Source organism: Nannospalax galili, unplaced genomic scaffold (assembly GCF_000622305.1).
Source record: "Nannospalax galili isolate Female #2095 unplaced genomic scaffold, S.galili_v1.0 scaffold138, whole genome shotgun sequence".
NCBI classification, from domain to species: Eukaryota; Metazoa; Chordata; class Mammalia; order Rodentia; family Spalacidae; genus Nannospalax; species Nannospalax galili.
In genome coordinates, this window is record NW_008341333.1 from 142,549 (window position 1) to 164,110 (window position 21,562).

Sequence of the window (21,562 nt, forward strand, 5' to 3'; positions counted from 1 at the left end):
ATATATATATATATATATATATATATATATATATATATATATATATATATATATATATATATATATATATATATATATATATATATATATATATATATATATATATATATATATATATATATATATATATATATATATATATATATATATATATATATATATATATATATATATATATATATATATATATATATATATATATATATATATATATATATATATATATATATATATATATATATATATGTAAATGTAAAAGTAAAGCCGGGCACGATGATGCCAGCCTTTAGACCTAGCACTCTGGAGGCAGAGGCAGGCAGATCTCTGTGAGTTCAAGGTCAGCCTGGTCTTGAGTTCCAGGCCAGCTGGGGCTACTTGGAAGACCCTGTCTTAAAAAGACCGAAAAAAAAGAAAAGAAAAGAAAATATAAAATTAAATGAAAAAAATCAGCCACATAGTTTGTGAAGTTTTGAATTTTGGTAGAGTTCTTGTGTCTGTATGAATACTGCACCGGACCATGCCATCTCCTTTGTTGCCGAGCTACTGACTGAGCTACACGCCTGCCGACATTGCCATCTAGTGGCAAATCAAAGGAGCTGCGCGACTTCACATCTTTTCTAAACCTACTTCAGTTAAAAAAAAAACAGCCCTTCACTCAACTTCTTTTCTACCTGGTGCTAAAGTTTATTTAGGTCAAAGGTCTTTCTTCAAGAGTCCTTTATGCCTGAGAATTAGGAATAGTTTGTACCCTGGGCATAGTGGTGCACACCTTTAATCTCAGCACTCTGGAGGCAAAGGCAGAGACAGGCAGATTTCTACATGATCCAGGCCAAATTGGATTTATAATAGTAAGTTCCAGGCCAACTGGGGATACAAAAGAAGACCCTGTCTCAAAAACAAAGAAAGTACCTTCTGTAATGGTTGGGGGAAAATAAAATTCTATGGCACATGAAAATTAAGCAAAATTCAAATTTCAATTAGTATAATAAATAAAACTGTCTTAGAAAATTATTACACTCACTCATTTACATATTTTCCAGACTCTGCCGAGACAAATGATAGCAGAAGGCATGCCCGTGTCAGGGAGCACTCCCTGCCTCAAAGCCCACTCACTGGCTCTTTCATTCACTCGGTCCAAAAACAATATGAGAAACATAATCAAGGAGAAAGCTCAGAGACTGAATGGGGGGGCTGCGTAAACAGGGGGGGAAGGGACTGACTAAAAAGGGGGAGGGGATGGAGAGATGGCTTAATGGTTAAGAGCCCATACTGCTCTAGGAGAGACCCTAATTTGGTTCCCAGCACCCAAATTAGGTGGCTCACAACCACCTGTGACGCCAGCTCCAGGGATCTGATGCCTCTGGTCTCACCAGGCACCTCCGCACACAGGCACATACCCACATAGATACACATATACACGTAACTAAAAATAAAATAAAGCTTAAATTTATCTATCACTCACATATCCTGCCTAAGCACATCACTGACAAACTCTCACTTCTCTGGTCCTGGTGCTCTTATTAAAACAGCATGGAACCTGCTTGCCCAGCATGTGCAAGGCTTTGTGATCCTTCCAAGGAAGGAGTTCATTAGTAAGTACTGGAGTAGGAATTTCAGAAAAAGGGAGCAAAGACAGTCTATTGGGTTATGCAATAATGTGGTATTAACAGGAATCAGGGCTGGCAATGCGGCTCAGCAGGTAAAAGCGCTTGCATTGAAGGCCTAAAGACCTGAGTTCAATCCTCGGAACCCACAATAGTAGGAAAGAACCAACTTAAGCTGTGTTCTGACCTCCACATGAGTGTCATACACATACACACTAATAAATAAAAGTTTTAAAACAAACAGGAATCAGTATAAGTTTAATGTTACCAAATCAGAAGGTGCAAGTAGTGCAGGGAGGTGGGAGCAATAGAAAATAAAGACGTCAGGGAGCATGCATGCGCTCGTTGCTCTCTTCTTCTGATTACCGACGTAATGTGACCAACTGCTTCAGACTCCTGATGCCTTGACTTCCCCGCTGTAAGGGCCTGGAACCTGGAACTGTGTGCTAAAATAAACCATTTTTCCCTTGGGGGCAGGGGGGAAGTGGCATCAAGCAGGTATACAGAAGCTGAGAGGTCTGACTCACCTTAATTTTTTCCAACAGACAATAGGGACCCAGTAATGACTTTTAGATACAGCTGTCGGTAGCAATACTGAGAGACTGAAGTAGTTGAAGTTAGAGGAAGGGAGATCTTAGCATGTTTCAAGCAATAGGTGGTAAGAACCTGAAATAAGGCAATGTCAGTGTGACAGAAAGGTAGAGGGTAACCAGGGGAAACTTTTTCGTAAGTATAGGAAACAGGTCCATCAACAAGAACTGAAAAAAAAATTACACCTATTTGCAAAAGCTTATTCAAATCTGAATATCTAAATGTGAAGCAAAATTCAGCATGCTATATAGAGGAGAACATAAATTTTATGAAGTTTAAAAAATAACCTACAGGGATTGGAGAGAGAGAGCTCAGGGGTTAAGAGGACTTGCTGCTTTTCCAAGAGACCCTATGCCCTATTCTGTCCTCCTTAGGCACACAAACACACACACACACACACACACACACATAAATAAAAATAAATCTTTGTTTAAAAAAAATATACAATTGGGTGTGGTAGTGCTGACTTGTAATCCCAGCACTTGGGAGTCTGAGGCAGTAGGATCCTGTGTTCCAGGCCAAAAGTGAGGGGGTAGTCTCAAAAACAAAAACAAGAACAAATAAATCGAATCTTTAAAAAATATATAAAAGATTTTTTTAAAACTAAACGTACTTAGCTGTACATGTGTGGGATGCTGTATATATGTGATAGATACATATGTGTGTGTATATATGCTTATACTTTAGAAAGTAAGTAAATAAATAATAATTTCTTTAGGACACCGGATGAGATGATCAGATCTATACCCATACTGCATATGGCCTCAGGTGTGGTATACACTTATATGCAATAACCTGAGAAAGTGAGAGGGAAAGGTGATTTATGGACGATGCTGACAATGAGTACGTAACCGAGGATTGTGCTTAATCTACTTTTAACAAGAGGAAGAAAAAGCAGGAGGCATGTACTTTTTGGATACTTTGCTGGTGGAATCCATACATGTCCGGACTCATTTCGGCCTCGGTTGCCTTTGGATTCACTCCGTGGGTATGTCCGGTGCCTCCAGTGACCAGACGCCACCATAACTACTGTTAACCCGAGCGAACATAAAGTGGAGTACGGAAATGGCGGGAGGGGGCGGAGCAAACATGGAGGGCGGGGCTACAGAGCCCTCCGAGAGCACGAGGCTGCCTGCTGCGCATGCGTGCTGGCGCGCCCCGCCGCTATGGCGCTGGTGCCGTCCAGTCAGCCGCGGGTAGTGGCGGCGACTTCCCGTCAGGAAGTCAGGTCTCCGCCTCCTCCCCCCACCCCGCTAACTCGGCGGCGGAGGCGGCGGCGGTGGCAGCCGAGCTCCTGCCTCTCCGCCACCTCCACCGCTGCCTTTGCCCCCTGCCTGCGGCGTTGGCGGGGAGGGGGACAGTAGTTGTAGACGCCCGCCCCTGCCTCAGAGAAGGTGAGTTCCCGCCCGGCGGCGGGGGCGGCCCGAGCTTCAGCCTCAATCCCGGCGGCCCAGAGGCCGTGCGCGCCCCGCCCGACTGCGAAATGGCCGGCGATGGGGACGCGGCCCACGGAGCCCTTCTCTCCTCCGCCGCCCTCAGCGCCCGCCGCGCCAGGCCCGACGAGCCTCGCCTCGGGCAGGAAGCGGAGGTCTGGGGGACCCGAGAGGCGGCCAGGCTGCGGGCCTGGAGCGTGAGGGCGACGGCGGCGGCCCAGCGAGGAGGTTGGGCCTTCGGGGACCACCCGAGGGCCCGGGCGGTGGATCCAGAGCCTCGGGTGGAGGCGCGCAGTGCGCAGAGGACGCCAGCCACCTCGGTAGAGGTGCAGCCGGGCGGGCAGTGGGGCTCCAGCAAGTAGCGTGGGCACTGGAGTCGAAAGTTGGAGGGGCGAGGTGAGGCGGAGGGGCCCGTCGAAGCTCTCCTGGGCTCACGGAGGCCATGGCCGTGGAAGGCAGGTCAGGGAAAGGAAAGTTCAATGGAGAGGACCGGGTTGAGCGTATTTCCCAGTGCGAGAAGTGAAGCTGGACTAGCGAGGGAAGACCGACAGCAGGGGCGAGCCGGCCTGATTTCCTGCTCAGGGGGCTGGGGCGTTGTAAAGGCCAGTGTGAGGACAGAGAAGGCAGCGGGGAAGTAGAACCGGAGGTGACAGTTCCAAAAGGGTTAGTCATCCAGAGCAGCGTCTGCATCCGGGAATTGTGGGAGTCGAGCCTGGCTGGGCGACCTCCCTCCCTGCCTTCTAGTTACGTTGCAAAGACGACTTTATAGTTGCTGAAAGACACTCCTAACTTGTAGGAAATACACGTCTGAAAAGGACAGGAAAGAGTTAACATTGTTGAGTTGCTGGCCCTTTAATCCCAGCACTAGGGAGGCAGAGGCCATCCTGGTCTACATAGAATCCCAGGCCCGCCGAGGCTCCATCTTAAGACCCTGCCTCCAAAACAAACAACAACAACAACAAAAAATAGTAACCTTTTTTTAGTAAATACTTTTTAAAAGAGAAGTCTCTACTATGTGTAGAATTGTCTCATGCCTTAGACCCAAAACTTAATCTCCAGCATCACAAGAAACAAAAATAAATCAAGGGTCTGGCATCAGGTTTGGGCTAGGGGAAAAAACAACAACAGTCAACAGCCAGAGCTTTTCCCTAAAGTGGGGCAGGGTTGTCCCAGGGACCTGACCTGTACTAGGGGCCGTGTTCAGTTTTGGTGAAGTCACTTTGTACAAGTGTTTGGAGAATCTTGACAGTTCTCACCAACAAACATTTCCAGAAACACAAAAAGCAGTTGACTAGCCCGGTAGAGATGTTTGAGTTCTAAACAGGTACCACACACCTATAAATAGCCTGCTTACAGGCAACTGTGAGATGAGACTAAAGCCGTTTGGGAAATGATTTTAAATTGTGGCACTCAGTTCCCCTGAAGATTATTTCAGTAAAACACACAGACATGTACATAATTTTTAGCACCTGCTGTGTTGCCTTATGTTGCTTCTTGTCTCCAGAGTGAAAAATGAAGAAAGCCACAATATTATAAAATAATTTAAGATTGCTTTTTCTAGGACACCCATAAACACTATAAAAACAACATGATAAAAATTTTTGTGTGCTAATCCTTATCTTTTATACAGTTCACTTGGCTGAAGTGGCACAAAAGTAAAATAGTAGTTTATAAGCACTTATATTCAGTAATAATATAAAGAAATTCATTGAGTCAAATGAATATCAGCCAGGAATAATGTGAGTTTTTTTTTAATTTTTTTTTTTTTAAATTAAACGGTAATACCAGACTTCTGCCACCAGGTATGCTTATAGTTATACAGACTACAATTCTGTCTAGTTTGGGGCCAGATCTCAAGAAGAAACAACCTTTGTGGGAAAGAAAACCAGCAGTTCTGCCAGTTTCAGCGTCTACTGGGTTTTTTGGCAGTGACTAAGAGCTGTCCCTCACACTGCAGTAACCTCTATACTAACGTGTGGTAAGATGCGAATAGAAGAGCCGTGACTAGTGATGGTTTGGTGCTAATTTCTCAAGTGTATGACCTGAGGAAGTCCTCGGCTTTCTGGTCTTGAGTTTTATCAACTATTAAGTGGACTAGCCCTGTTATTCTCAACCAAGGGTGTGAGATTTAATCATCTTGTTCCAGAAACAAACCCAGGCTCCCCCTCTAGACATTTGGCAATGTCTAGCACAATTTTTCTTCTTGTTATCACTGGACAGGGAAGGAACATAGTAAACAAATGTTACAGGTACCTATTTGGTATGGGACAGAGATGCCACAAACACACTAAAATGCATGGAACAACCCCCACATATGCAACATGATTATCCTACCCAGAACATCAGTATTATCAAGGTTGAGGAACCCTGCACTAATCAAACTCTGAAGACCTGTGTAGATTTAACGTTATGCGCTGATTTAGCATTTGTATATTGGTATTTCTTTCATAGTATGGCTGTGTACTAGGTCAATAATTCATGAAACATGAAACTTTGGACTCCAGTGGCCATTTGGTGACATTCAAGGAATAAAAAAATCTCTACTAAGGTTGAAGTAAATCAGTAGGATTTTTTAAAACAAAGCTATAACAGTTTTAAAATTACCTTGTCACTATTTCAGGTAAATACCCTCATCATGTAACTGCCTCTTGGCACTCCTGATCCACCCACCTCCACCTTGCAAGTGTTTGGATTACAGTTATGCACTACCATACCTGATTTAGGCCTCTATATAGATCATTGCAAAAGGTGAGCTGGGCATGGTGGCACTTACCTGTAATCCCAGTAATCAGGCTGAGGCAAGAAGACCAAGACTCTAAAGCCAGCCTGGGCTACATTGTGAGACCCACTGTTGGGGGAAAAAATATGCCTGAATATAAGCCTTTTAATTTCCATTTATACTAGTAGGCAAGAAGAGGGGAAGATATTACTTGGTATTACGTGTGTGTGTGTGTGTGTTTTAAGACCATGTTAGGAAATTCCTCCAAGAAAAGTTACCTAAGAATTATTCTCCCAATTATTAGAATTCTATTCTCACTTTCAGAATAGGACCAGTAAAACTTGAAGCAGGAGACTGAGACCGTAGTATCACATGAGCACAGCTGTTCAAGGCCAGACTGAACAACACAGTAAGATCCTATCTCAAAAAAAGATTGAGTCAGTGTCCCAGTAGTCAGCTTGTGTACATTAATTCTGAATCGGGAAGTTCTGAAAACTTACGTATCTAACATTTTCACCTTACTGACGTTAGAGTCAAATACAGCTAAATTATATATTTTAAACAACTCGTAATTGCAAGGTACTAAATTTATTCTAAACTTTCTCATTTACAATTCTCTTGAGCACTTTAAAAAATATATTTATTAGTTTTATGTGTATGAATGTATTGCCAATTGCCTGCATATAAGTAGGTGCACCCATGTCATGCATTGCCCTCGGAGGTCAGAAGAGGGATCCCCTGGCACTGGAGTTAGGGACAGTTGTTAGCTGCCCTGTAGGTACTGGAAATTGAACCCAGGTCCTCTGCAAGAGCAGCCAGTACTCATACTGCTGTACCATCTCTTCAGCCCCCATCTTTTTTGTCTTTGAGACAGGGTTCCCAGACAGGGTTCAGGCAGGTTTCAGCTGGCCTGAAACACTATGTAGACCAGGCTGGCCTTATTCATCTCATCCACCTGCCTCTTACTTCCCAAGTGCTGGCATTAAAGGCATGTGCCACCATGCCTGGCTTTGAGCACATATTTTTAAGCAAACCTTTTAAATCTCCATACTGGTTCTGAAATTAAGCTTAATTTGAAGATAACCAACATAAATACAGAGTTTTTTACTTTTACAAAAGTATATATAGAGAGAAAAAAAACATGTAATTCCCCTACTCCTTTCCCAAACCACATTAAATTTCGTGTATGTCTTCTAACTTTTCAATGCAAATTTAGTTAACATGGAAGCTTAAACTGTAAGTCAGACTTGGGTGAATCAATAGTGTTAATACACTGTCAAGATTTAGTAATTATTTCAAAGGTACATACCAATGAGAGACCCAACTGTTGGCAGAGAAGTGTCTGGTATGTAAAAGACGTTTCAGACCTTGTTTTCCCATATTGGATTGTATCTCTTGTTCAATATAGTTTCTTTTCTTTTTTTTGGTCTTTATGAGACAGGGTCTCCCCAGCTGACCTGGAACCCTGGAACTCATTATGCCAACCAGGCTGGCCCTGTAACTCACAGAGATCTGCCTGCCTCAGCCTCTGCCTCCTGAGTGCTGGGACTAAAGGCATGCACCACCATGCCTGGCTTTCAATATAATTTCTAAGTGTTGATTAGGTTACTTCACATTATAGGTTATAAATCATATCCATGTTATACCCCAGAGAATTGTGTAGCTTGTTTAGGGAGTTATGCCTCATAAATTTGGGGCTTATTATCAGTAATACTTAGCCAGGGATATCTATCTTACTGTGGGAATTTTAAAGATGGGGTCACTTCCTCCCAGCAAATCAGGCTCTTTACTCAAAGATCTCGGTGTTATCTGCCTTCTACCATCCCCTTTTCCCCAGAAAAGGAAGTGAATGATTCATGGGCCAGCCACAATAATTCCTTCCTTTGTGTGTTCATACTTTAATTTTTGCTTGTGTATATTGGGTTTATGGTAAAATTGAATGGATCTAGTTCTACACAGTTTGATATTACTCATGTTTCTGACTAACCATTTAAGTTGCTGTGTAGAAGTTGGACCTGCTAGCTAGCATGTACCAGTAATCCTAGTGCTCAGGAGGCAAAAAGTCAGAAGGTGACAAGTTTTAAGCTAGCTTGGTCTACATAGTGAGTTTGTACTAACAAGGGCAACACCTAAAAGAAATTCATTTCTTACAGTTCTAAAGGCCAGTGATTGTTATACCAAAATTTCAACATCTGGTGAAGGCCTTGCTGCAGCATGGTAGAAAGCAAGAGTTGTATGTGTGTAGAGAAAGGTCAAACTTGGAGCCTCAAGTCTTCTCATAACTGGCATTAATCCATTCATTAAAGTAGTGCCCTCGTGACCTGAAAAAAATCTCTTTAGGTTTCACCTAACACTGTTATAGTAGGGATAAAGTTTCCAACATAGGCTTTAATATTTTTTTGCTTAATTACATTTATTCATTCATAAATAATGTGGAAGGAGGGGCTTATGGAGGTCAAAGGAGTCATTTCTCTCCTATCATGTCCCTTGGGTTGAACTCAGGTCTGCAGGCTTGGTGGAAGGTACCTTTACCAACTGAGCCATCTCGCTGGTCCCCAACATAGACTTTTAGGAGTTTGTGGTCAAACTATAGCAGCATCCTATTTATAAACTGGTAAGCTATAAAATAAACTTCAGCTGTTAGGTTCTTTAGATTCAACTGTAGACTGTGAATCTAAATGTGTAGATGTAAATTTTAGCAGTTTATTATGAAGGGGAAAAATTAGCCAAAGTCCTAAAAGTTAATATACAAATATGGCTAGCTTTGAGGAGCCTGTGTGAGCCTTATTTAGTGAAATTCAAATGGTTACCAACTATGGAAGAAGGTTGCCTACCACAAGTAAAGATGGTTTGTGGTTTCAGTGGTGTGCAGACATATTTAAGTGTCTTCAGGGGATTGGTTCCAGGACACGAATCCCACCCACTCTTTGTACCAAAATCCACAGGTGCTCAAGTCTCTTATGAAATGACATTAATTTCTGACTGTAGTTGATTGACAAAAAAAAAAATGTGGAACCCACAGATATGGAGGGCTTTCTGTAGCTAGAATCAGTGACTCAAAGTTGACTGCATTTCTTGAGATTGTTTACTACAAAACATAATGCCTTAGGCTCAATTTCTTAGTCTCTTTCAATATTGTTCCCCTATATCACTTTCATAAAGTCTAATCTTCTACTGGTACCCAAGTACCTTCTTTAGAATGGTACTTTCTGGATCAAAGGAAAATATCCCAGCCAGGCATGTTGGCACACATCTGTAATTCTGGGTCTTCGTGAGGCTCAGGCAAGGAGAATCACAAGTTTGAGGCCATGTAGCCAGAGAGATGACTCAGCAGGTAAAGGTGCTTATCCTACAAGCCAGATGACCTGAGTTCAATCTCTGGAACCCACCAGGTGGAAGGAGAGAGACTCACTCTTGCTGGTTCTTTAACCTCTACAACTCCCTGTTGTGCATGCACACCCCCTAAATAAATACTAAAAAATCTGTTTTTAAAGTTTGAGGTTTACAGTGAATAAAGTTTTTTCTTTACACATACATGTATGAGGCTCTGAATTCCATCTTTAGAAACATAAGAGTACCATATTAAATATTAGATGCTTATTGTTTTCATATTAAAATGGCCAGTCTCATGAGCAGAAAGCTACTTCTGTAGCCTTGTAAGTGATTGGGAAAATTTGAGATAATATATGAAATGATACATTGCTTGTTGAAGATTGAAAGTATTACCTTCAACATTTTGCCTTTATTTTCTTCATAGATGTCACAAATGTGACAGGTTTTACTAAAGGCATCTGTTGAGTAGTTACAGTTTGAATAATAGATTTTACATTGTGAGATAGGTTGTAAGAGAATATGTCCTATGGAAGCTTTCTAAATAATATATTTATTTTTATATATGAGTGTTTTGCTTGTGTGTAAGTACACCACATACATGCAGAGGCCAAAAGAGGGTGTCGGATCCCTTAGAACTGAATTACAAATGGTTGTTAGCCACCATGTGGGTGCTGGGAATCAAACCCAGGTCCTCTGGAAGAACAGCAAGTGTTTTTAACTACTGAACCATCTTTCCAGCCCCATGCAGCAAACTTCACACATGCCTTTTTTTTTTTTTTTAAACCAACTGGAGATGAGTTTATTTACACTAGCAGTCATGGAGGCAGAAGGGCTACACAGTGTTTACAAAGTTAGCTACCTGTTCAGGATGGATTACATATGCAAAAATAAAAATCTCAAGACCATAGGATACTGTGAGCCCCCTTCATGACCCCAGCATGCAGTTATACCACACACGTCTTACTAAATCCTTACAAGAACACCATGCAGAAGGAGATCTTATCCTTTTGAAGAATGAGGACACTGGCTCAGAAAAGAAATAACTTGCTGACATTAGAAAATTAGGATTTAAACTCAGGTATTTTTAAGTCTGAAGCTCATTTTCTTTTCCTCACATCTTCCATTGTGTTCAGAAAGCTACTAAAGTTTTCAGTAACTTAGCCACTTAGTATCCTGAGTTTGCATTGTAACTAGGAGGAATTATAAAGCTTGAGCAGGAAACTATTAATATGAATCAAGAGATATTATACCCTCAGTGGCTTCCATTGAAGTAGTTAAAGGTTATAAACAGGATATCCAGCACTCTAACCTTAACATCCTTTTTTCTTTCTTTTTTTAAACAAACTCCAGCACGTTTTTATGGTTTGCTTTTCACCAGTCTGCTCTGGCATACTTCTAATAATACTACCAGAATCACCTGGATCAATGACAGCTAGTGTGCACACTCAATACTGTTGTTCACATGCTGTGCCCATTTCACTGTTCTTGCCACTGTAATGATAGAAACCAATTTGGCCAGCATAGCTCAATAGTCTGTTTCAGATTTCCTCAAAGCTGGGTAGTTGTTGGCAAGGAGACCAGTTTTGCTTTGCCCTGTCAAACATCAGTCTGCTTGTACCCCAGCATGTACTTTCCACTTTCCATAAGCTGGAACTTAGAGTTGATGGACTCCAGAGACTTCTTTGTCTTCTTTGCCTTAGGTATGGGACAGCCCCCAACCAAAAGACTTGATGGCTTTTTTTTTTTTTTTTTTTTTTTTTTTGTTAGCCCCAGCTGGCCTAGAACACAGTATGTAGACCAGACTGACCAGACTGGCCTTGAACTCACAGAGATTCACCTGCCTCTGCCTCCCAAGTGCTGGGATTAAAGGCATGCCACCATACCACACCTGGCTAGAATATATTTTTTTTTAAAGGTTTTTTTTTTATTTGTGTGTGTGTGTCTGCATGAGCTTATGTGTACCACATGCATGCAGGAACCTGTGGAGGCCAGAAGAGGGCATTGGGACCCCTAGGACTGGAGTTATAGGTGGTTGTAAGCCAGATGTGGGTGCTGAGAACTGAACCTGGGCCTCTGTAAGAGCAGTAAGCACTCTCTTAACCACTCAGTCATCTTTCCAGCTCAGAAAAGTATTGACTTCTGGGGCTGGGGAGATCTCATTAGGTAACTGCTTGCTATGCAAGCATGAGAACCTGAGTTCAAATCCCCAAGATCCATGTTTTAAAAAATTACTGGCTTCTACAGCTGCTTCTATAGGGACATGTACTAATATCCCTAACTACTCTGAAGGCTGGGGTAAAAGGATCACTGAATTTAAGGAATTCAGGGCCATCCTAGAAATGCAGCAAGACCCTATCTTTCCTTTCTCAGTCCTAGGATTACAGGTATGTACCTCACCTTGTGAAGAAAAACTAAGGAAGACTTACTGGCTTCTTCTAGACTGTAAAATTATTTCTACAGATTTGAAAGCAAGCAAAACCCTTTTAAAGCTTTTAAAAATAATCATTTAAAAAGTTGTATTAACTACCTTTTATTCATTATGCATAGTGACGAGCTTCATAAAAAGTTTGAAGTATATCATGTACTTTGACTATATTCATTCCCACATATCCTCCCAGCCTCCTCATCCTCTTTTCCCTTTCTGCTGGTCTCCCTCCTTCCCCTAGTCTTCCTTATGTTCTCATGTCTCCTGTGTGTGTGTGTCTGTGTGTATAGCTATATGTACAAATCTAGGACCCATGAATGAGATAAAATATGCACTATTTGTCCATGAGTGTAGTATATTTCACTTAATATGACAATCTCTAGTTTGCATCCATTTTCCAGCAATTTCATATTTTTATGGCTGAATAAAATTCCATTATGTGTGTATACCACATTTTCTTTATCCATTTATCTGTTGATAACTTGATACCATAACCTGGATATTGTGAATAGTATGTTGATTTGAGTCCCGCAGGTTTACACCCAGATAAAGCTGGGTCATGCAGTTCTATTTTTTTGTTGTTGTTGTTTGTTTTGAGGAACCTCCATGCTGATTTCCATAGCAGCTGGACAAGTTTACATTCTCATCAGCAGTGCATAAGGCCCTCTGCCCCAAGTCCTTGCTAGCATTTATTGTTGTTTTCTTAATAATAGCTATTCTGACTAAGGTGAAATTCTCAATATATAAATTGACTTGGGAATGCATATATGTGTTCCACAGCGCTGACATGGAGGTCAGAAGATAACCTTGGCTGTCATTTCTACCCTTCCACGTTACTTGGTCACTTTGTTCACCATGCATATACTCAGCAAACTTCCAGAGATTCTTCCTTCTCTGTCTCCCTATCTCACAGTAGGAGCACTGAGATTGCAGACATGTTACACTGCACCTGGCATTACAGTTCTTGGGATTTGAACTCAGGTCTTTGTGCTTGTGTGACAGCCTCTATACCCACTGAGCAGGCTCCTTGGCCCTCAAAGTAGGGTTTTCCCCCTTACATTGGTTATTTGTGTGTGCATGCCAGTGTGTAGGCATATATGCTATAGTGCACATGTGAAAGTCAGAAGACAACTCACTGGGAGTTGATGTCTCCTTCCACACTGGGCATCTTTGTTTTCAGATTAACAGCAAATCAGAAAATAAAGGTGGATTTTGTAGATTTGGTCTATGCCAATTATGTAGTTGTACATTTTAATCTATAACAAAATTGTGCTTGGTTTCAGGTAAATGAGAGTTGAGTATTAGAAACAGATGTAATCTCTACCTCCTGGTGTTTTAGTTTTCTGATTGTTGGAGTCTTCACTGTGGAATGTTCCTGCTGAAAAACTGAAGCAATTAATGGTTGAATATGATCAAATTTCTCCACCAAGTTCTCAGCCTGGTAAAGGTAAGGGTTCGTTCATATCTGTGCCATCTAATCTTTGGAGTCTGGCTTGTTTCATTTAGCATAATATCCCTTCAAGGTTCATCCACATTGTACTGTGTGCTTCATTCCCTTTCCATTAACATTTTGTTTGTCTACTTCTCAATGGATGGACTTTGGGATTGTACTTTTTGTAAACATTAGTAATGTTTAGTCCATTGTGTAGTCATATCACTTGGTTTATCCACCTGTTGATTTACTGGGGTTGGGGAGTGGCTAAGTGCTACCTGAGTTCAATCTCCAGAACCACCTGTTGATTCACATTTTGAGGTTTGTTTTTTTCTTCTATGTGAGGTTATTACAAATAAAACTCCTTAAGCATTCATGTACAATGAATGGACATGTATTTCCATTGGGGTAAATGCCTAGGAGTGCTATAGCTAGACCTTTTTTAAAAATTTTTTGTCTTTTTGAAACAGGGTCTCTCTGTAACCCCAGCTGTCCTGGAACTCACTATGTAAACCATGCTGGCCTTGAACTCACAGTGATCCACCTGCCTCTGCCTCCCAAGTGCTGGGAATAAAGGCATGCACCACTGTGCCCAGCTTAGATAATTTCTTAACTGTATATATAACTTGGTTAAGACACTGTGCTTGTACCTTTTACATTCCTGCCAGTGAGATGCCAGAGTTCAGTTGTTCCACCTCCTCACCAAGTCTAGTCAGTCTACCTAATTCCAGTCATTCCATGAGGGTGTAGTAATACCTCATTGTGGTTTTAATTCACATTCTTTTGCTATCTAATGATCCTCAATAGTGTTTCATGTGTCTATTGACTATTTGTGTGCATCTTTTTTGAAGTCTCAAAATATCATGCTCTTCATCACAATTATAATTTATTGTCATAGTCAGAATTTTTAGACATCTCAAATTAAATGGTAGCTCATTTTTCTAATTCATCAAATTAATTTTCATTTAGACTTCTTTTTCATCTAAAACTGCCAGGAAAAATAGCTTACATTAGTGACTCCAGAGTGCTTTGTTAGATTTGTATTTGTTAAAGGGAAGCAATATTCAGTTCTACATAGGGTTTTACACTTCCTCCTAATTTTGGAGGTAAACTATACCATCAGAAATGCCTTGGACATTATCCTCTCATAGTGCATATTATTGTTTGTTGTTATGTTTTGACATGGAAGAAAGAGAATTGGGAATAGTTATTGTTCTCCCTCACCAAGAAACAAAAAGCAAATAAAAATTCTAGCACACATGAATTTCTTCTAAAATGTTTTTCCACATCAGTCCTACCACTGTTGTGTCCATCTCAGCTTTCTTCTCCATTTCCACCCTTACACTTCTTACCAGTTATCATCATTATTATCGTTACTATCATGCAAGGACACGAGCCACAGCACATGTGTGAAGGTCAGAGGACAACTTTGTGGAGTCATTTCTCTCCTTCCACCTTTATGTGGGTTCCAGTGATCGAACCCAGGTGGTCAGGCTTGCGTGGCAAGCACCTTTACACCCTGAGCTATATTGCTGCCCCCTCCCCCTTACCAGTACTTTGAGAGAACAAACCAGAAGGCATTCTAGAATGCCTTTATACCAATCAGAAGTAATAGAATGGAATCCCAGCACAATACAGATGCTACAGAACTGCTTATTTGTCTTCCCTTACGCCCTATACCTAAGAGTAGTTTCCATCTTGTAGCTGAATTTCTCATTCCAACATTCCCAAATCGCTTTTACAAACATCACATCCTTTCATTAGTAAGCCTTAGAGTACTGTAGTCAGGTAAGTATGTGCATTTGTTTTATTTGAGTAAACTGAAGATTTTAAAGATTAAATTACTTCCTTGTGGTTCTGTTATTTGTCTTAGAAAACAATATGCAGGAACCTGAAGCATCAGAACTTTAGAAATTATCTAAACATTTAGATCAGGCCACCCACCATAGGTATGTCATTCACACATCCCTGTTGTCTTACATTTTTAGCCCTAAGAAACATCCTATGTGTCAGCTCCTTTCTACACTCTATCAGTTTAAAAGAAAGGTATAGTTACTTGTGAATGGCTTGAAAGATATTTAACCATTTTTATATATATTATCAAAATAGTAAACATCTATGATGAACTAGGTTTCAATTTGGGCTTCTTTTTTGTTTTTGAAGCTCTAAGAAAGAAATGTTTAGAACAAAATAATCCAGTAAGGACTTTCCTCCCATCTTCTCTACAGAGAATTCCTTTTTGTCAACCTAATGAAGCATTCAAACAATTCATATGACTCTTTTCAAGATGAACTTGAAGATTATATTAAAGTACAGAAAGCCAGAGGCTTAGAGCCAAAGACTTGTTTCAGAAGGATGAGGGGGAACTATTTGGAAAACTATGGGTATAGACAAGAGGTTGATTCCAGACCTAGGTATAGAATGTTTGATCAAAGACTCCCATCTGGAACCATCCAGACCTACCCACGATCATGCAATATTTCACAAACAGTAGAAAACCAGTTACCTCAGTGGTTACCTACTCATGACAGTAGGATGAGACTAGACTCCCTGAGCTATTGTCAATTTACCAGGGACCATTTCTCAGAAAAACCCATCCCCCCGAACCTTAGTCAACAAGAATATAATTGTAGCTCATACAGTGTAGACTATGGAGTTCATACACACCTCTGCTCAGGACGCAGTACCAGCCACCCTCAAGCCAGTCATAAACAGATGCATCAGAGGAGGAAAAGATATCCAGAGGAGAGCAGAGAAGAAGCAGAGGAGGAGCGACCCAAGCATGAGAGGAAAAGAAGTTCTGAGGAAATGGATTTCAACAAACACAAGAGCATCCAAAGAAAGAAAACAAAGGTAGACATAGAAACTGTACAGGGCAGTACAGAAAAGCTTAAGAATCGGAAAGAGAAAAAAAATCGAGATGTATCCTCGAAGAAAGAGGACCGTAAACGTAGAAAAGAGAGAAAGGAACAAGGCGAAGAACGGACAGAGGAGGAAATGCTCTGGGACCAGTCTATCCTTGGATTTTGAAGCTCTTTAGCTGGTTCTCCTTGGATTAAATTGAAATAATAGTTGAAGAACTTGGTTTCATGCGGTCCTGTCGATGTCCCTTTTCCTGTGTGAATAGATACTTTAACCTCTAACAAAGTAGACATGAAAAAGTGTGCTTGCTTTCCTAATGGAAATTTCCTCATTTTCTGAAAACATTATTACATTTTTCTTACATTTTTCATATAATGTAATTTCCCTTATGAGAGTGGCTCTGCTTTTATTCATCAAATTGCTGTGATGGGATTATTTTCCCTTGGGAGATCACTTATTTAAAATTGGAGAATTAAAAGACTAGAATCTTTCTTGGTTGGGTTTGTCTTAGTTTTGAGTCACATATTTTTATGCTCACTAGTTTTCTCTATGAAACAATTTATATTTCCTTTGTTAGAGCTAACTTGCAGTGTATTTTCTAGATTGAAAAGTGAAATACCATATAAAATAATAAGTTTATCTTACATATAGTTTTAAAAGTTTCAAAGAATCTTCACACAAGATCAGTTTATATTCTGAAAATGTTTATAATAAAGTGTTCTAATTTCTGCATGTTGTGTCAATGATCTCTCATTTTATTTTGGAAAGAGAAAAGCAATAACTGCACACTTTATACTAAAAATGAAAGATTTTGGAGGTAGATCACAGTATAAGGTTGTAAAAGTTCCTTATCTATATCAGATTTAAATAATTAGATATTGAGCAGGGCTGGAGAGATGACTTAGTGGTTAAGAACAGTCGCTGCTCTTCCAAAGGACCCAGATTCAGTTCCCAGCACCCACATGGTGGCTCACAACCACCTGCATGTACTTGTACATATATATACTCAGGCATATACATACACATAAAATAAATTTTAAAAAGATATTGAACAGGAGACACCTCAAAAAATATATGTTGTTGGTAATACTGAGGAACCCAATGGCTAGCACAATAATTTTCAAACAATTCAGGGCAGAAATTTTTTGCCTTAAGATGTCATGGGGACCCTATTCCCCACTGCATCCCATATTCAAATTAAAATATGTAAAACTGGTTCAAATTGCCATTTCTTTAGAACCCTGGTTCTGCTTCTAAGGCCCCTTCAAAGGCAGCACTTCCAAAAGAGCAGAATCTAAACTGAATAAAACTCATGGGAAGCAACTTCTGAGTGTACTTGGAAAATAATAGTCAGAAACCAGAGTTTGGAGAAAACAAAATGATGGAATTAACTGTTATAACATGAACAGATTATTGAGAGCAATGCGTCGGCATCATGTCAGGGAGGAACCTGGGGAAAAAACAGAACTTGGCTGTCTTCCATAGACAGTTTACAGACCAGAGGACGGGGTTGGGAATTTGGCTCAGTAGTAGATCGCTTGGCTAGCAGCCCAAAACACCAGAGCAAGCTAGCTTAAACAAGGCGCAAGCTCAACCACTCTCAGGAACTTGGATATGTTCAATTATGTGGACGCTCCCAAACTTGAAGCAACAAGAATATCCTTTCCTGAAATGGTTTGTTGTTTATACCTTGGCAATGCCATCAAAAATTGATTCATCTGATTTTACTTCAACTTGTCTGATAACTAAATACCTTCCACGGGCACAGAGTTTACAGCACATCAGTGGAGAGGTATCCTACAGTATGAGAAGGTAGAATACTGTGCAAGCAGGCATTGGTCTCAAAAGTCAGAAGGGATTGAACATACTCATTTACCATAGATGGCTGAGGACAGGTTAGTCTGTCATTTTAAACCTAATTTTTTTTCATCTTAATGTTTTTGTAAATCGTCTTCATGTTGGATGTGGCAGTGCACACATGTAATCTCAGCAATGAGACAAATTTGAGACCAGCCTTAGGTATGTAATGAGACCTATCCAAAACAAAACAAAAATGGGCAGTTGTGCCACAATGGTGGCACACATCTGTAATTCTGCTCTTGGGAGGAAATCTGAAACAGGAGGACTGCCGTAAGTTTGAGACCAAACAACAGGAACCTGTCTCAAAAAGTCAAAATTTAGCAGGTGTGGTGATGCTCACCTTTAATCCCATCACTTGGGAGGCAGAGGCAGATGGAGATCAGGGCCAGCCTAGTCTACATAGTGAGTTCCAGGCCAGCTGGGGCTACAGGGAGAACCTGCGTGAAAAAAGACAAACCAAAAGTCAAAACTTAAAATAATTTTTAAGAAACTCCCCTTGGGTTATTTGAAGATAAAATGTTTCAATAATGTGCTGTGTATGTTAAGTAAATCAATATCAAATACAAGGTTAGAGTATAGCTTGGTGATGGGGAGCCCATGATAAATTTTATGGATGCTGCTGAATCCAAAGGAGCTGCCCAAAGGTGAAATCAGTGCCCACTGAACATCAGTGATAATCACACAAAGCTTGGCAGGTACTAGCCAGCCTCTTGGGAGCCTCATATTTTATTTCTCCCTTATCTTCCTTTCCTTTTTTTTTTTTTTTAAGGCAAACGAATCTTTATGTTAGTTATAACCTAACTCATTATGTAGCCCAGGATGGCCTTGAACTGTGTGTGTGTGTGTGTGTGTGTGTGTATTGCCTACATGTAAGTACATTCAAGTCATGCAATGCCTGTGGAAGCCACAAAAGGGCATAAGATCCCCTGGAAATGAAGTTATGGATGGTTGTTAGCTGCTGTGTGGGTGCTAGGAACCGAACTTGGGCCCTGTGTAAGAGTATCTAGTACCCTTAGCTGCTATGCCATCTCTCCAGCCCTGGCCTTGAACTTTTGAGCCTTCTGCCTCCACTTCCCAAGTGCTGTAATGCAGATATGTGTCACCATACGTGGTTCATATGGTGCTGGAGTTCAAACCCAGGGCCCCTAAGTGCTGAACAAGTACTCGGTACTCATCAATTCAGCTACATTCCTCAGCCACTTTGTTTTTAAATGAGGTCTCATGTACCCTGGTCTAGCCTCAAACTCACTATGTAGTAGAGGCTAGCCTTGAACTCCTAATCTCCTGCCTCCCTTTCCCAAGTGCTAGAATTATAGTCAAAAGTAGTTATCTGAGCAACCTCAAAACCACTTGAAATGAAGCTTAACATGCACAGTTAAAATTTCAGAAGCTTGCGTAGATGGCTTTGGGCCTACAGCTGAAAAGTTGTGGCCTGTGACAAGAAGATGCTTGATGAACAAAGTCTATCCCCAGGGAATCCAGATGAATAACCAAATAAATGGAGTGTGCTGGATAGCTTTAGTGTCAACTTGACACACCTGGGTTGAAGGAGCCTCAACTGGGGAATTGCCTCTATTGGAATGGCCTGTGGCCATGTCTGAGGGGCATCTTCTTGATGAGTGATGTGGGAGGGCCCAGCCCACTGTGGGTGGTGCCACCCCTGGGCAGGTGGGCCTGTGTGGCATAAGAAAGCAGGCTGAGCAGGGGCCAGGGGAGCAAGCCAGTAAGCAGCATTCCTCCATGGCCTGTGCTCCAGCTCCTGCCTCCAGGTTCCTGCCCTGAGTTCCTACCTTGGGTTCCCGGATGAACTGTGACCCGGGATATGAAAGCTGAATAAACCCTTTCCTCCCCAAGTTGGTAGTGGTCAGAGTGTTTTGTCACAGCAATGAAGAAACAAACTAGGATATGGAGACATAGCTTTCTCCATATATTGAAACACATAATAATGGAAAGATGGCATTTCTCACACAGTTCGTGTAGTCCCAAGCAAAACTGCAATAGTTTTTAGAAATCGATGAGTCAAGTTTAAAATTCTTATAAAACCAAAATATATATAAAAGAAATACGACATACTCAAATTTTAAAAAATTAGGAAAAGGACTTAATGAGTGTAAAGACGTCCCATAAAAGTTTAATATTTAAGACCAATGAAGGTGCAAAGATGCAAGAAAAAAACCAGAAAACCATGAGCAGATGGACATGTATTTACTAACAGGTGGTGTTTCAGAGCAGTGAAGCACATTTGAACATGTGTTGAGGAAGGAGGGTGTAGAAGAAGTGAAGGACAGTGCTTCCCTCCCAGCTTGCACAGAAGTCAGTACCAGTTGACTCAGTCATCTAAAGCTTTTCAAATGCATTAGATGAACTTATCTTTATGTGTAGCCATGATTTAGTTGGCTTATAAGGGTTTTTTTTAATGCTGGGACATAAGCCCAGATCTTTGCAAATACAAAATGAACTCTACCACTGAACTACATCCCCAACATTTAGGGCAGTGGTTCTTAGACAAAGACCATATTACCTCCAATGGGGACACTTGGCAATATCTGGAGATTTGATTGTTACAACCAACAGTTGCTACTGGCATCTAGGGGGTTGAATCCAGGGATGCTGCCAAACATCCTACATGCACATGACAGTGTCTACTATGAAAAAGTACCTGATGCAAAATAGCTGTAGTGCTGAGAAAGAAACCCTGGTCTAAAGTTAGGAAGATGTCTTAAGTAAAACACTAATTTTAGAGCTGAAGAGATGGCTCAGAGATTAAGAGTGCTTCCTGCTCTTCCAAAGGATCCAAATTTGGTTCCCAGCACCAACATCTAGCAGCTTACAAACACCTGTACCTCCAGCTCCAAGGGATGCAATGCCCTCTTCTGGTCTCCAAGGGTTCCCACATACATGGCATTCATTCAATCGTAAACACATAAATTTAAATTTTTAATTTTCTTTAATATTTTATTTTTATGTGTATAAATGTATTGACTGCATGTGTGCAAGTACGCCTGTGTCATGTAATACCCATGGAGGTCAGAAGAGGGCATTGGAGCCCCTGGAACTAGAGTTATGAATGGTTGTTAGCCACCATCTGGGTACTGGGAATCAAACCCAGGTCTCCTGCAAGAGCAGTGAGTAGTCTCAACTGCTGAGCCATCTCTTCAGCCCTAAATTTTTAATTTTTTAAAAAAATATTTTATTTTTATTTTATGTGTATTTGTGTATTGCCTGCATGTAGCAGCAACCAGAGGAAGGCTACAGATCTGGAACTGGAGTTACAGATTGTTGTCCATGAACTGCTGAGCCATC

At 40.9% G+C, this 21,562-nt stretch overlaps 1 protein-coding gene and 1 pseudogene across 4 annotated transcripts; one reads left to right on the forward strand and one right to left on the reverse strand.

Moving 5' to 3' along the window:
* Positions 1-3,379: 3,379 nt before the first annotated feature.
* On the forward strand, positions 3,380-17,131 carry Krcc1 (lysine rich coiled-coil 1). Of its 4 annotated transcripts, none has more exons than XM_029565188.1 (4): positions 3,380-3,589; positions 6,249-6,376; positions 13,389-13,552; positions 15,766-17,131. In XM_029565188.1, exon 4 carries the CDS (start codon positions 15,788-15,790, stop codon positions 16,565-16,567), a length of 780 nt encoding a protein of 259 aa, XP_029421048.1. In that variant the 5' UTR covers positions 3,380-3,589; positions 6,249-6,376; positions 13,389-13,552; positions 15,766-15,787; the 3' UTR covers positions 16,568-17,131. The 4 variants fall into 4 exon arrangements, with proteins under 4 accessions (XP_029421048.1, XP_029421049.1, XP_008834946.1 ...); XM_029565189.1 differs by having other exon boundaries at positions 13,445-13,552; XM_008836724.3 differs by lacking the exon at positions 6,249-6,376.
* On the reverse strand, positions 10,431-14,868 carry LOC103737064 (annotated as a pseudogene).
* Positions 17,132-21,562: the final 4,431 nt, after the last annotated feature.